The sequence below is a fragment of the Mus pahari genome, chromosome 22 (assembly GCF_900095145.1).
Source record: "Mus pahari chromosome 22, PAHARI_EIJ_v1.1, whole genome shotgun sequence".
Classification (NCBI taxonomy): Eukaryota; Metazoa; Chordata; class Mammalia; order Rodentia; family Muridae; genus Mus; species Mus pahari.
This window is the reverse complement of record NC_034611.1, coordinates 39,608,809-39,624,002: the sequence shown is the minus strand read 5'-3', so window position 1 is coordinate 39,624,002 and position 15,194 is coordinate 39,608,809. Positions and strand designations below refer to the sequence as shown.

Genomic DNA, 15,194 nt, shown 5'->3' with positions numbered 1-15,194 from the left:
GAAGGAAGGAAGGAAGGAAGGAAGGAAGGAAGGAAGGAAGGAAGGAAGGAAGGTAGTTTAAGGAGGTAGGGAGGCAGGCAGGTAGGCACGCAGGCAGAGAGAAAAGAGAAAATGAGCTGAATGATCAATACCAAAGCTCCTTTGTCCTCTTCCTCCTAAGTACTTATGTAAGCATATCTATTCCACTCATCTCTTTACACTGCAGTCAACACATGTATCCAAACAGTGTTTACATTGTTTTAAAAGTTAAGAGAAATATCAGCTTGGAGTTGCTCTTGGATGGAGGACGTCTCCCACCTAAGGCAGGCACATGGTACCTACAAAGATAAAAGTCTAGGCTCTAACGTTCTGTACAGAGGAACGTGTATGCTGGGGTGTAAGCAGACTCTATGATCCGATAGGGCAGAGGGATACTGGCAGTCCTTGCTAACAACCAACCAGCTGGGTTTGAGGAAGTCTGAAACAGAACACTACACCGTGTTAGTCAAAGTTCATATCCCTCTCTACAGGAGTAACAATACTGAACCAGGCACACCGTGCTGGAAATACAACAGAGCAGGCACCTTGGCAATCATAGGCCTAGGTGACTCTGATATTATAAACCTGGCAGAACAGACCAGGAAAATGTAAACCAGAAAGGTTTCTTTTAGTAAAACTTTCCAAAGCTTGTTTTAAAAACAAAAAATCACAGAAATGTCGAGTTGTAGGCTAGCAAGATGGCAGAGTGGTCATCCTATCAAAGCCTGATGCCTAGAGTTTAATCCACAAGATCCATATGGGCGCAGAGGAGGAGTGCCCCACCCACCTCGGGCTGACCTCTGACCTTCATAGAACCGTGGCATGTGCCCTGAATAAGTGTAAAATATATATATATATATATATATATATATATATATATATATATATTTATGTGTGTGTGTGTGTGCTAGGTAATGTAGGAGGTACAACTTGGGAGGATTTTAAATTCTTGAGTTAATGCTATGACAAAACCTGTACCCCCCAACCTAGCTATGAGAGCACACTTCTCAGTACGCACAGCCACGGGAGCCAAAACACAAAAGTGGAGCTGGTTATTCAAACACAGATGTGAACTGTGGAAAAAAATATGAACTATCCATCTTCCTAGGAAATACCCACTTCACATTTTAATAGTCATCTACAGTATACATAAAATCATTAGTGATATATAATATTATATACAGTGATATAATTATATTATTAATAGTATATTATATATACTACTAATAATAATTTGATTCAGGGGCTAAAGAAATGTCTCACTAGTTGGTCTTTCAGAAGACCCAGGTTTAATTCCCAGCACCTACATGGCAGCTCACAATTGCCCGGTTCAAGGTGATCCAATGGCCTCTTCCGGCCTTTGCTGGCGCCAGATACACAAGCTGTTCACAGATATCACAACACCCATACACATAATAAAATCAAATAATACTTTGATTCAGAAGAAAAAAATTCCACTTCTAAGTGTATCCACTTAGAAAGTAAACATTATACAATGTACCCTTCTATGGAAATTTTGTTGCCGAAAACCTGTCCTATCTTCCGGGATCTAGCCTGTATCTGTGAGGTTAAATGTGTTTGGGCTGTGACCAGACAGGAGCCTTTTCTCTGCTGCAAAGTCTGCAGGCTCTAAGAAATCCTGGTTGATAGGAAGGCCTCCTGCAGATGTAAAAAAAAAAAAAAAACACGAAGCCACCCCACCCCCACCGGAATGACTCAGCAAGTAAAGGTACTTGGCTCAGGCCTCACAACCTGAGCTTGATCCTCTGATCCCACACAGGCACAGGAGAGTGCTCTCTAACAGCCCCAGCTCCACACACACACACACACACACACACACTCGCACACGCACACGCACACACACACACACACACACACAATTTTACAAAAACAAGCCACACTGAACACAGGTATGAGGGGGTAGGTGCTGCCCACGCTGAGACTGTACCGTACCTGGGAGTCGATGACGAAGATCAGTGCTCCGGTTCCCCGGAAGATCATCTCATANTCAAAGGTAGGGTCAAAAAAGTCAATCTGCCCCGGGAAGTCCCAGATCTGGAAGTTCACGAAGGAGCTGTTGGAGACATCTTCCCGGTAGATCCTGTTGGTGCTCTCCAGGAACAGCGTCTCGCTCGGGGACATTTTGTGAAAGACGACTTTCTGGATGGANGACTTGCCGCTCCTCCTGAGACCCATGAGCAGGATCCTGGGTTTCACCTCCGTGCTGAAGGGGTCGCTGAAGTCCAGAACTGGAGAAACCCCAGAACAGAAAGAAGGTGAGTTGTTCAGGGCAGCTAGCCAGAGTTTCTGCCCACCTCAGGCCGTCTGTGACTCAGATGCCGCTCTTCCCAACAGCGACACCGGAACCACCAACCACAGAGAGGGTAACATGGGGACATCAGGACCCTGAAAACTGCCCTAACCCTTTCATACGTGTCGGTACCTGAACCACCATCGTAAGCCGGGACTCTGGAATACAAACACCAGAGGCTTCCTGGAGCTCGCTGCCTGAAAAAGAACTCAGGTCTTCAGCCATGCCCTCCTCTGTGCAGTCGTCAGAGTAGCTATACACTAACGAGGTGCTCTTAGTAACCTGCTGGCTACTGTCCTCATGGGCCTCAAAATCTGGACCACGGGCACAGACCAGAGGCCTTTTACAGATTGTGAGAGAGCAAACGAGATTTGGACAGGCCTGCCCTCTTCCTCTGGTGAGATAACCACAAACAGTTATTAGCATTAAAATTAAATGGGGCTGGAAAGATGGCTCAGTGGCTACTTTTGTTGTTATTGTTATTGTTGTTTTTCCAGACAGGGTTTCTCTGTATAGCCCTAGCTGTCCTGGATCTCTCTCCCAGAAGATACAGACCAGGCTGGCCTCAAACTCACAGAAATCCATCTGCCTCTGCCTCCTGAGCGCTAGAACGAAAGGCGTGAGCCACCCACCAATGGCCAGCAAGTGGCTGCTCCTCCAGAGGCATGGTTCCCAGCACTCATGTGTGGTGGCTTCACTGCACCAGCTCCTGGGCATCCAACTGCTTCCTCTGGACTCTGTGGGCAAGCACCAGTCAGGTGTACAAACCCACACTCACACACACCTTGTCTATGCATAGTTTAAAAGAAAATTTTCTTAATCCCAGCATTCAGCACTCGGGAGGCAAAGGCAGGCGGATTTCTGAGTTTGAGGCCAGCCTGGTCTACAGAGTGAGTTCCAGGACAGCCGGGGCTATACAGAGAAACCCTGTCTCCAAAAACCAACCAAACAAACAAACCATATAACAAACATTTCTCAGAGCTGTTATGGTCGTTAAATGAAATCAAGGACCAACCTAAAATAAAGCAGGTATGGTGACACACACCTATAATTCCAACCCCTGGGAGGCTAAGTCAGAAGAGTTACAAGGTCAGGACCAGCCAGGCAAGCACTCTATCAACCCTTTCTGTCCTTTCTAAAATCTGCTTAAGAAACCCCTAGGGCCTGAATGGCAGGGTAGGCAGAGTACCAGAATATGCGAAGTGGGGTCCTGAGTTCATATCCTTTACCAAGTGCACACGGAAGGCAGCTCTGAGTACACACACACACACACACACACACACACACACACACACCTTCCCACCTTCATAACACTCCAGAGAGCTCCCATGAAGGCAAGCACCTCAACCTCTTAGAGAAGGCCTCTCTACCAACAGTTCCCGAGTGTGCCCAATAGGGCAGCATGAGACTGGTGAGGATAAACGATGAAGGCTGGCAGGTGCTCTACACAGTACAATACCATAGGCTAGCACACAAGCACACACAGAGAGCCCCAGAGAAGGCTCTAGAAAGCAGCCAAGGGCCTTGGAGGATGTTGTTGACATGGGATGAAACATGTACAAGGGCATTGCTCTTATTTCACGACCTGAATGACTCCCAATGTGCGGCAGGGCTACAGATACAAAGAGAGACCCATCCCTATGAGGGATACAGAGGGGTACAGAGCCTGGAGAAGATACACAGTAGCAACACTCAGGAAGCTAAAAAAGATCAATCAGGCCATAGAGAGGAAGTGTGAAGGATGGAGGAATCGTGGAGAGAGAGAAGTTACAGTGATGGAAGGCCAGGGTGCATCCTGAAGATAAGAGAAACCACAGCCAGGAGCCCCTGACTCTACCTCCTCTCTCTCAACACTTCTCAGCCACAGCTGGTTCTCCTCTCTCCCAGACACTCAGGCCCTCCAGAAGGACCTTGCAGGGTCCTGCCTCACTTCTTCTCTACCTGAGAGGTCTCCCCAGACTTTCCTTACTCAGTCCTGCCACACCGTATCTCCTCCTCTGACCTAAGCCACACCCCATCACTTCCTAGCCAGAACCTAGGTCTTTTTTAAATAGTCCTCACTACACACACAATCCTCTTACTTGGCACGTTTGTCCTGTTGCTTTCCTTGTGTGCTGTCTGTCTCTCTCAGATTACATATGGCATGTAGCAACCCTCCAGTAAATACAATAAATCCAGTGACTAAATTAGCTGGCAAGGCCTCAACAGGTATGGATGAGAACTCCCAGAAAGATGTGTCTGCAAAGATTGACTGCAAAGAGTTAGAGCTGCAGTGCCGGCGAGCAGTTGGAATGCCCTGGTCCAGAGCCTAATTACACCTTCTAACCCCCTTAATATCCATTTCTTGCCCACTTCGGTGACTCGTAATAAAAACCTTTCAGAATACATCAATTTCACCTATTAGCTTCCATTAATCCAAAAGCTAAGAATGTCATCTGAGTCATAAACAAGATTCCCCAACCTTTTTGAAACCCTTCTCTCTGATGCCCCTGACAATGTATTTTTAAGATCTCTTGATTTGTAACTCTTTGTTCTGTTATTATAAAACTTTTCTATGTTAGAACATTCTATTCGAGGAGAACAAAATCTATGTTCCTTTGCCATAACCAATCATAGTTGCTATAGAATAAACCACTTGAGGTGAGAGCTGTTTTATATGACAACACAGGCTAGCCTCTCACCAATTCAGTGCTGGGAAGTTTAGCGTTTAATCCAACATCCAGGAGGTGATTGATAAGAACACAGGACATAGCCAGGCGTGGCGGCACACGCCTTTAATCCCAGCACTCGGGAGGCAGAAGCAGACAGATTTCTGAGTTTGGGGCCAGCCTGGTCTACAAAGTGAGTTCCAGGACAGCCAGGGCTATACAGAGAAACCCTGCCTCAAAAAAAAAAAAAAAAAAAAAAAAAAAAAAAAAAAAGAATACAGGACATGGCTACACCCACATTTAGGAAGTTCCCTTCAGAACTCCAACTCCCAAGGAAGGGTCTGTGGAGGACTCAGATACCCACCGCTCTAGGGGTCGGGGAGACAGTGCTTTTGGTGCATGAGCAAGGACCCAAATCTGGCCCTTAGAACTTGTAACAGGCCTGGCAGGGAGACAAAGACACTTGCATCAGTCAGTCTGATTATGAGACTACTCAAACAATGGACCCCAAAGAAAAAGGAATTTCCCAGGACTCTCATGCTGGAGAAGGAAAGGGGACCAGCCAGACGATGAACTTGAGTCTAGGAGATTCCACTCAATTCTAACACCTTGTCAGACCACCTTACAGGATGAGACAGAAGCCCAGACAGGGATGGATCTATGATGGGTGGAGCCTGTCTCCATCATCCTAACCCTGGGTGGGGCTGTACACACATACCTTTGGACCCTTACTTAGATTTTAAATCACATTTCAGGACTCAAAAAAAGACAGATTTGGGAGCTCGGCTGGACCTCTCTGTCCCTCTTCACACCATGGCCACAAGGGATACATCATTTTCTGCCTCCCACTTTTAATTTGGCTCTTTTAATTGGCTTATTGGTGATGGGTGGGTGGGGGGACACGGGTTGTGACTCAAAGATGGTAACCCTCATGAAGTAGTGGGGTATGAATGGGGGCATTGTGGTGCTCACTTTTAATCCCAGGACATAGGAGGCAGAGGCAGGTGAGTTGGAGGCCAGCCTGGTCTACAGAAGGATACAGAACAGCCAGGAGTACATAGACCTAGTCTCAAAAAACAAACAAACAAACACCTGGGGTATGGTGGCCAGCATTTATAAGCTCAGGGCTAGGGGAATGGAGACAGACCCCTGTGCTCACGGCCCAGCCAGTCTCATCTGTTTTCCAGGCCAAGTGAGAGAGGCTGTGTCAAAAGACACCTGAAGAACAATACTCATGGCTGACCTCTGACCTCTATACCCATGAACATGCACACTCACACATGAACACACACACACAAATTCATGTCTGCAGCTCAGCTGTTAAGAGCACTTAATTGCTTTTACAGACCAGGTTTAATTCTGAACAATCCCATGGTTGCTCACAGCCATCTAGTTCCAGGGGATCCAACGCTTTCTTCTGATTTCTAGAGGCAGCAGCCTACACTCAGGATACCTATATACATTCAGGCAAGACACTCACACAAAAATAAAACCTGAAAGCAAATAAACAAAAAAAAAAAAACAGAAAACAGAAGGATGAAAATAAAGGATACAAACTGGATGTCTACCTGGGGCTCTTGGAACTGGGTAAAGTGGCTCTGTCCCTCTGTCCAGGTGAAATCAACCAGGGTCAGATTTTAACACAGCAGAGTTCGCCATCTGCCACCCATCCCTGATCCTGCCCAAATTCCCACATAGCCCAGCTGAGGAGCCAGACTGATGAAGACCCTAGTGGGCCCTGTTAGCTTCTGTCAAGGGACAGCAATTAGAGGAGAAGGTCACCTCGTTGAGATATTATCAGTCCTTAACATCTCAAAATTATCCAGGAGCCAGCAGAGCCCTACCCAAACCTGAGCATCTTTGCAAAAAGATGGGCTTGTGCCATGAGCACAGGGCTGACCTGTGGGCAACGCTCAGAGCCAGGAACCGACAGAAATCAGAGCAGAGCGGCAGGGCGCACATCCTCACACAGCTGACTCTTCCTCAGTGCTGCCCAGGCTCCCGGAACCTTCCTGATGCTACAACCCTTTAATACAGTTCCTCACTTTGGGGTGACCCCAACCATACACTTATTTTCATTGCTACTCCCTAACTGTAATTTTGCTGCTCTTATGAATTATAATGTAGGGGGCTGGGGGGATGGCTCAGCGGTTAAGAGCATTGACTTACTCTTCCGAAGGTTCTGAGTTCAAANCCCAGCAACCACATGGTGGCTCACAACCATCCGTAATGAGATCTGATGCCCTCTTCTGGGGTGTCTAAAGACAGCTATAGTGTACTTACATATAATAAAAAAAAAAAAAAAAAAAAAAAANTTNAAAAAAAAAAAAAAAAAAAAATTTAAAAAAAAAAAAAAAAAAAAAAAAAAAAAAACTTTGAAAAAAAAAAAAGACTAATAATGTAAATATCTGATATGCAGGATATCTAATATGTGATCCCAGTGAAAGAATCTTTCAGCCCCCAAAATGGTCACAGCTACAGGTTGAGAACCGCTGGTTTAGGGGTTCTCCCTGGGGAAACAGGAAGTTCTTCTCTGCATGAACTCTGGCTCAGGGCAGTGAATCCTTGGAAGTCAGACTGTTTGACAAGATCCAAGTCAACTAGAGCTACATAGTAAGACCTTGTCTCAGAAAAAATCCTATGCAGGGGCTGGTGAGATGGCTCAGTGGGTAAGAGCACCCGACTGCTCTTCCGAAGGTCTGGAGTTCAAATCCCAGCAACCACATGGTGGCTCACAACCATCCGTAGCAAGATCTGACACCCTCTTCTGGAGTGTCTGAAGACAGCTACAGTGTACTTACATATAGTAAATAAATAAATCTTTAAAAAAAGACTCGCAAGAGTCCAGTGTTCCTACTGTCAGATAAGGATACGACTGAGTGCATATTATAAAAAAAAAAAAAAAAAAAAATCCCATGCAGAAACAAAATATGTAAAATCCTCTCAATTCATACTAGGGGGGAACTAACTAAAAAAGCATGATTGAATATATATTTAATATATATTATTCACTTATGACTCTAATATGTTGTGCTTTACCAATGTAAAGAGGAGGAAGAGTTCTTAGGAACTTTTTTAAAATTGCATGAGAGAAGCTCGAGGCTGCTTTTCAGAAACCTTTTACACACTGAGAATACAAGTGCCAGATCTTTCTCAGGTCTACAAGGAGAGATTCGAATCGGCTTCTCAGAGCGGAAAGCCTATCTGACTCACAGCAAAACTGAGGGGGTGGGGATGGGGGGTTGTCACCAAAGAACTTTAGAAGGTTTGACAGAGGAGAGAGAATTCTTAATTTTTTAATTTTTAAAGGCGTAGGTGACTGCGGCCATGAGTTTGGAGCCCCACAATGTATGCATCTGTATCCAGTGGGCTACTATGAAACAGGAGGCTGAGACTGAAATCCCTGGGGGCTCCAGGGCCCAGCACTGACAAGTCATGCTGCCTTAAATAAGGAAGAGGGCAGGGACTGACTCTCATCTGTATCCGGGAATGGCATGTGAGCTCTAGTGCACTTATTCTTCTTTTTTTTTTTAAGATTTTTTTTTAAGATTTTTTTTTTTTAAAAATTTTTAAAAAAATTTTTATAGAAGATTTATTAATTATATGTAAGTACACTGTAGCTGTCCTCAGACACCCCAGAAGAGGGAATCAGGTCTCGTTATGGATGGTTGTGAACCACCATGTGGTTGCCGGGATTTGAACTCAGAACCTTCAGAAGAGCAGTTGGTGCTCTTACCCGCTGAGCCATCTCACCAGCCCCTCTAGTGCACTTATTAAAAAGGACAGACAGACAGACAGACACACACACACACACACACACACACACACACACACACACACAAGAATAAAGAAGGTAGAAACAAAAAAGAGGTGGCTTAGGAAGCCAAGTTGCCCTGCACAGCTGTGGGGATGGGGCGGATAGCCTAAAATAAATACCTGGGACAGAGGCGCAGAAACCTATGAAAGATGAGATGCTCTTTCAAACTCAGAGCCTGGCACTTATCGAGCACCTGCTTATGCTTCCCTGAGTTCCCGCTGCACTGCCCCATGCCTGTTCTAATAAAACAGGAGCGATGTCTAATAAAAGCACAGCCTGGGGTGTGGTTCAGGCCTTGAACTGGTGATCCTTGTGCCCCAGTCTTTGGCGCACTGAGATTACAGGCTTGGATCACCACACCGACCTTATAATGGCTAACAGGTGGGACTTGGTGGCCTCTGCAGCTGGATATCCTCCAGGGAGTGTCAGCAGCTCACCCTGTGGTGACTCTAGTCACAATGCAAACTGTCATTTCCTCAGATTCCAAGGAGCACAGGCCACTGTGAAAACACAGACCAGATTCGGGGACACTGGTGAGCAGCCATCGTCAAGTTTCCCTACAAATTGAGCTATCTTTTAATTTGGTTCCTTGTCATTTTTTTTAGGCACAGTAATTTACTTTAGCAAATTTAAAGTCTAGGTGTCAAAAATCAGTCGTTATCTACATGTCAAAAAATGAATCATTATGGGCCGACGAGATGGCACAAGCATTTAAGAGCACTGACTGCGGGCTGGTGAGATGGCTCAGCGGTTAAGAGCGCTGACTGCTCTTCTGAAGCCCGTGAGTTCAAATCCCAGCAACCACATGGTGGCTCACAACCATCCGTAATGAGATCTGATGCCCTCTTCTGGGGTTTCTGAAGACAGCTACAGTGTACTTACATATAATAGATAGATAGATAGATAGATAGATAGATAGATAGATAGATAGATAGATAGATAGATAGATAGATAGTAGATAAATAAAAGAGCACTGACTGCTCTTCCAGAGGTCCTGAGTTCAAATCCCAGCAACCACATGGTGACTCACAACCATCTATAATGAGTTCCGAAGCCCTCTTCTGGCATGCAAGTGTACATGCAGATAATGCACTTATAGACATAAAATAAATGTTTAAAATAACTAATCATAGTTATAGCACAATTATGGATTTACGTGGGGTGCTGAGGATTGAAACCAGGATCCAGAACAATTGGTCTGTGGGGTATGGTAATATGTGTTTGCGTGTTGATATTACACACATGTATGTTCATGCCAGGTGAAGCATGTGTGCCTACCTCATTCTATCTTCCTCATTCTGCTGAAGGAGCTGTCTGAACCTGAAGCTTGCCAATTTGCCTTGGCTGGTTGTAGTAAGCTTCAGGGGTCCTCTTGTTTCCCCCTTCCCAGGGCTGAGATTACAGGCACATAGCCCCCAAAATGGATGCTGAGACTCTGAATTCAGGTCTTCATGCCTGTGTAGCCAGCACTTTACCCACTGTGCCCCGTGTCTCTGGCCCTTGCTTTTGTTTTTAATGGTGTAAAAACAAAGGACAAATGGTTACCCCCTCAGGAGTTTTATCTGGGGCAGCATCTGAAGATGAGACTCGCCTTTACTGTGAAGAAAGGGTTAAGAAGTGGAGTCAATCCTGAGAGAAACTAAGCTGCTTTGAAAACATCCCTGCTGTTCATGAATATGGAGTGGGAGCTAAAGGAGACAGACAACATTTAAGTCTCGCCTTAGCTGCTCTACATTTTCCAAGCTTCCTGGTAAAATTCATAGGGTGCTCGGGTTAAAAATGAGATCAGGAGCCTCCACACAACACAGAGACCAGGGGCAATGGGAACTGTACTTTCTCTTCAGTCCTGCACAGCTCCTGACAGACTGCCTTAACAAATGCCAGACAAATTGCTTGTCCCATCTTATCCCACTCCCAGCTCCCCAGTACCAGAGGTCACTGACCGAACAGGGAAAATTCCAGACCTCCATTAAATACAGACACTAAACATCATCTGTGAGGAAGGGGGAGGGGAGAAAGAACTCACCCATCTCCATCCTTTCTCAGATTAAAGTCCCCACTTTTCACACTCCATCTCTTAAACTTGAGAACAGATAAATGCATACTTTACCAAAACTTAAACAGGAGTATGTACTACAGAAATGGATGGCTTGGCAGCTAAAGCACTTGATGCTCTTCTTGAGCACCTACGTTGGGTGTCCATAAACTCCTCTAACTCTAGTTCCAGGAGATCTGACACCCTCTTCTGGCTCTTCTGGGCACCTGCATCCATGCAGCACACAAACATGCACATGCACACAGATGCACATAAATCTTAAAACAAAACCATTTAGCCTTCAGAAGGACACAAAGCAGGAAGTCTAAATTCTTGGCTTCCCCTGTCCCAGTCCCAGCTCTGGGGGAATGGAATCAGTTGGCAGATTGTTGCAGGAAGTGCTGGCCATAGAAAGGCAGATTTTCTGATTGTTCCTGCTTCAAGGCCTAAGCCAGAGAACAGAGGCCAAAAGGGAAAGTGTTCAAAAGATAAAAAGATCAGAGAAACTAGCAGACCACCTGTGTGTCACAGAAAGCAGAGCAAAGCTAGGCTTCTGCAGTGTTTGCCAGAGCAGACATTAACATGCAAGATCCCCACCACATGACTACACTGTATCCTTTTATAGCAAGATTCCAGGATTCTGCCTGATTCGGGAACTCCCAATGGGGCTGGGAGTGGGAGATTATAACAGAAGTCATCAAAACATAGCTGCAGGCAGGTTTGCCTTTAGATTAACTGCACTGGGACCCTCCCATTCTGGGCTCTGGAAAAGCCTTTGTTTCAGGAACTCTTTCCCTCAGGCAAGGGTTTACTTTCACTTCAAAACAAATTTCAAAAGAGCCCCCAGGCCGTCCAATTAAAAAGACTACAGGAAAATAGGTTCTGCCCCTTCCCTGCTCCCCAGGGAAGTATCTTCGGGCCCCCGGGACAGTATCAAATAACTGGCTTTCCCCTCTAGAATAGGGTCTTCTTTCTCTCTTTAAACTACCACAATAGGGAGCTACTGTGCACCTATCTTTGCAAATGCCTTGCCAATGCATTCCCACTGAGCCTTTATCTGGGAGGAGCTAACAGACGCTACTTAATAGTAAAGTACCTGAGCAATTTAATTTTTTTTTAGGTGGCTGAAAGGTCGACCGTGGGACTAATTAAGGGGAGTGGGGATGAATGGAGCGCAGAGGTGCACACAAGTTTAAATAATGGGGAGCCAGCACCAGTCCTCTCTGGAGAAAAGCCAGGAAACGGGGCGACTTGAGAAGCTGTTTTTCATCTGCCAGGCTCAAGTCTTAGTTAACTGTATTCCCTTTCTGATTCACTGAAGTACTTGCCAGACGCAAAATCAAAACTGTCTTCCGAGGAAGGCTTTGTAGAGAGAATTTAAAGTTCCGTTCAATACATTCTCAATAAAAGTTCTTAAAACTCCTGTCACGGGTACTTTGATTCCTCGGTTTCTTCAGTGTGAGACACTAAAGAGATTAATCCTTTCTCTGGGATGTTTACAACTCGGAGAATGTTAACAACCCCGTTCAACTGACCTTTTAAAGTGACCTTCCGCTTTTGTGGGGAAAAAGAAATTTTTTTTAATGAAAGAAAAACATTCTGGAATCCTAAGCTCAACTTCTTTGTTGTGTCCCAGGAATGAAATGCAAGCGACCCCCATCCGAAAGGCTAACTTCAGCTCCTTCGGCAACAAACAGTTGGCTTCAGCGGCCAAGGATGGCTCGCCCCGCGCCCACTCCCGGGTGCGACACCAGATGCATTCAGGGTGTCTGGAGACCGAGAACCCCGCGGTCTCCCGGGAGACGCGGTTACCACCTGCAGCGCGGACCCCGCCCCAGCGCCGGGGTCCCACGCCGCAGACCCTCCCGCGGCCACGGCAGGGAAGAATGACACGCGCAGCTGTGGGCGACCCAGCCGGCACGCTGCCGCCAGCTGCCTCTTTTAGCTCGACATCCGACCCTGCTCCCCGCCGCCCTCCCGCCGCCGTCTGCAGCCCGGCTGCACCCCTCCCCCACCGCGGTGCCCCGGACCCGCGCGTCCCGCATCCCTCACACACACACACACACACACCGTGCCCCGGGCGGGGACCGCGAGCGCACGACCGGCTGGCTCACCTCCTTCCTCCGGCCCGCTGTCCAGCTCGGCGTCCGAGGACTCGGGCCCATCCTCGTAGCCCGCCAGCCCCACCAGCTCATCCTCCTCCTCGTCGTCGCCGCCGTCCTCACCCTGCGGCTGCGGCTTGCCCAGCACCTGGCTCATCACGCCCACGCTTGCCTCCGAGGTCCCGCGTGGGCCGAGTAGCCCGCAGCGCCCTGGGGCCGCGCCTGGTGAGCAAGGGGGTGGCAGCGGAGCCCAGCCCCCTCTCTGCCGCTGCTGCCCGAGGAGCCAGCCGGAGCGCGGCAGTTCTCCCCGGGAGCGCGAGGGAGTGACTGCGTGACCCGAGTCACCTGACGCTTGTCACACACACACACACACACACACACACACACACACAGCACCGCCGGGAGCGCGCTCGCCGGCCGCAGCCACCGCTTGCTCGGCGGAGCTCCCGCCAGGGCCACACACGTTCTCCCCCTAGAGAGAATTCGAGTGTCCAGAGCGCATGGGCCACCGCCCTCGGGGACTTCTACTCTCTGTCTCTGCAAGCGTGACCCGGAGGATGTCCCTGGCCCGGGGACCACCCGGACCCTGCCGCCTGCTTTCTGAAGTGCCTCTGGCTTGTGCTGCGGTCTTCAGGCTTTCTACCCCCACCCCACCCCACCTCCACCCCACCCCACCCCCCAGTGGGCTGCCCCTCAACTGTGCGGTACTCAGGCCCCACCCCCACCGCCGCTCCAGCCTGCGGGAGCTGGGAGAAGTGCTCAGTGGTGGGGTAGTTTCCATAGCAGCTGCCTCCTAAAGCGCCTTTTAGTTCAGAGGACTTCCCACCAAGAGTACTCCAAACTGCGGTCTACGTAGACATGTTTCCGGAGAAATCACATGTCTCGTGATTTATATATAAACATGCTATACTAAGTGATTCCTTTGCAACCTTCAGGAGAGCCTAAGGTGTATAACGCCCTCGGGGCTTCTTATGCCCAACTGCTATTGTCTCCTTGGTGAAGTCCCACGTGATTTAGGGCTTTTGTGGGAGGTGAGGGGCAGCTCTCAGATTGGAATACAAGCGATGTGGGAGCTGCTCACCAGTGTGAGCACCCTTTTCTCGGGGGAGGAAGGACAGGGGAGGGAGAGAAGAGGAGGGAGGGAGGGAGGGAGGGAGGGAGGGAGGGAGGGAGGGAGGGGGAGAAACAGAGACAGAGAGACAGAGACAGAGAGACGTGCATGAACTTCCTTCAGTTAAACAGCGGGCCAGCAAGGTGATCCGGATCCTGCAGGTGCCAGCAGCTCAGCAGGTGGGGAGGTGGGGAGAATGGCGGCTCAGCCTGGACACTTGCGGCCAGGGACAGTGATTCCTAGGGGTCCTTGGAAAAAATCTGGATAGGAATAGGGTTACTAATCCGTGACGCACGCCCTGGATTTCTTCTAACTGGGTGACTGCTTTCAGCAGGAAAACTCTAAGGAGAGGCAGTAGGACTCTGTCGGCATGGTCAAGGTCGTTCCTATGTCACCTACAAAGATGTGAACTGAAAAAAGGCTTTGGAGCGAAGAAACAGTTTTGCAGATATATAAGCAGAACTTAGGGAGTACAGTCAAAGATTATCAGGTGGGAAGCTCACACCACCTCCAAATTTGGTGGGAGGAGGTGAAGGGAGCCAGTTCTGTAGAGCAGCCAGTAAACAGGCCTTATTATATTCCGACAGGTAGCAGCGGCTGCAGGAGCCACCCCCACACCACACCACATCCCCACCCCCACACCCCACACCCTCTAGCCAAGCAGATAACAGAAGAGTGCCCTGGCTGCTTTCCTCCTTCCTATCTCTGTGTGGTCTCCTGGGAATGCCTGCCATTGGTCCAACACACCCAGAAACCCGTGGGCAAAGGAAGACTGAAACCACGCGGAGGCCAAAGGGTGGACGGAGAAAGCGGACTCTAGTTGCTCTCCCCACCGGAAGCAGCCTTTTCCGAACCTCATGAGAACCTTTACCACAGAGTTGGTAGAAATATCAAATGAGCAATGACTCTCAGAACTCATTTCTCACCGGCGATTTTCCTTTCTATAGAGGAGAGAGTGAGTGGGTTTGGTGCCTCAGTTGGTAGAGTATTTGTCTCTCCAGCGCCTTGTCAAACCCGGTGTGCTGGGCAGCAGCAACTTAGTGAGATTGAGGCCAGCTTGAAATCCTTGAATCTCTGCAGGAAGCTGCCTGGGGAGGAAGGGGTATTTCCCCAGAGTAAGCTGTAAGGCTTTGCAGCTGTCCCAAAGCCAGC

General features: G+C 48.1%; 1 protein-coding gene across 1 annotated transcript in view; it reads right to left on the bottom strand.

The window, feature by feature from the left end:
• Positions 1 to 13,524, bottom strand: part of Rragd (Ras related GTP binding D) — a 27,577-nt gene extending 14,053 nt beyond the window's left edge. Inside the window, exons 1-2 of the mRNA XM_021222286.2 lie at positions 12,944 to 13,524; positions 1,972 to 2,267 (exon numbers count right to left, since the gene is read on the bottom strand). Coding sequence (XP_021077945.1) covers positions 1,972 to 2,267; positions 12,944 to 13,088 — 441 coding nt within the window. The 5' untranslated portion in view covers positions 13,089 to 13,524. The remainder of the gene's footprint in view (positions 1 to 1,971; positions 2,268 to 12,943) is intronic.
• Positions 13,525 to 15,194: the final 1,670 nt, after the last annotated feature.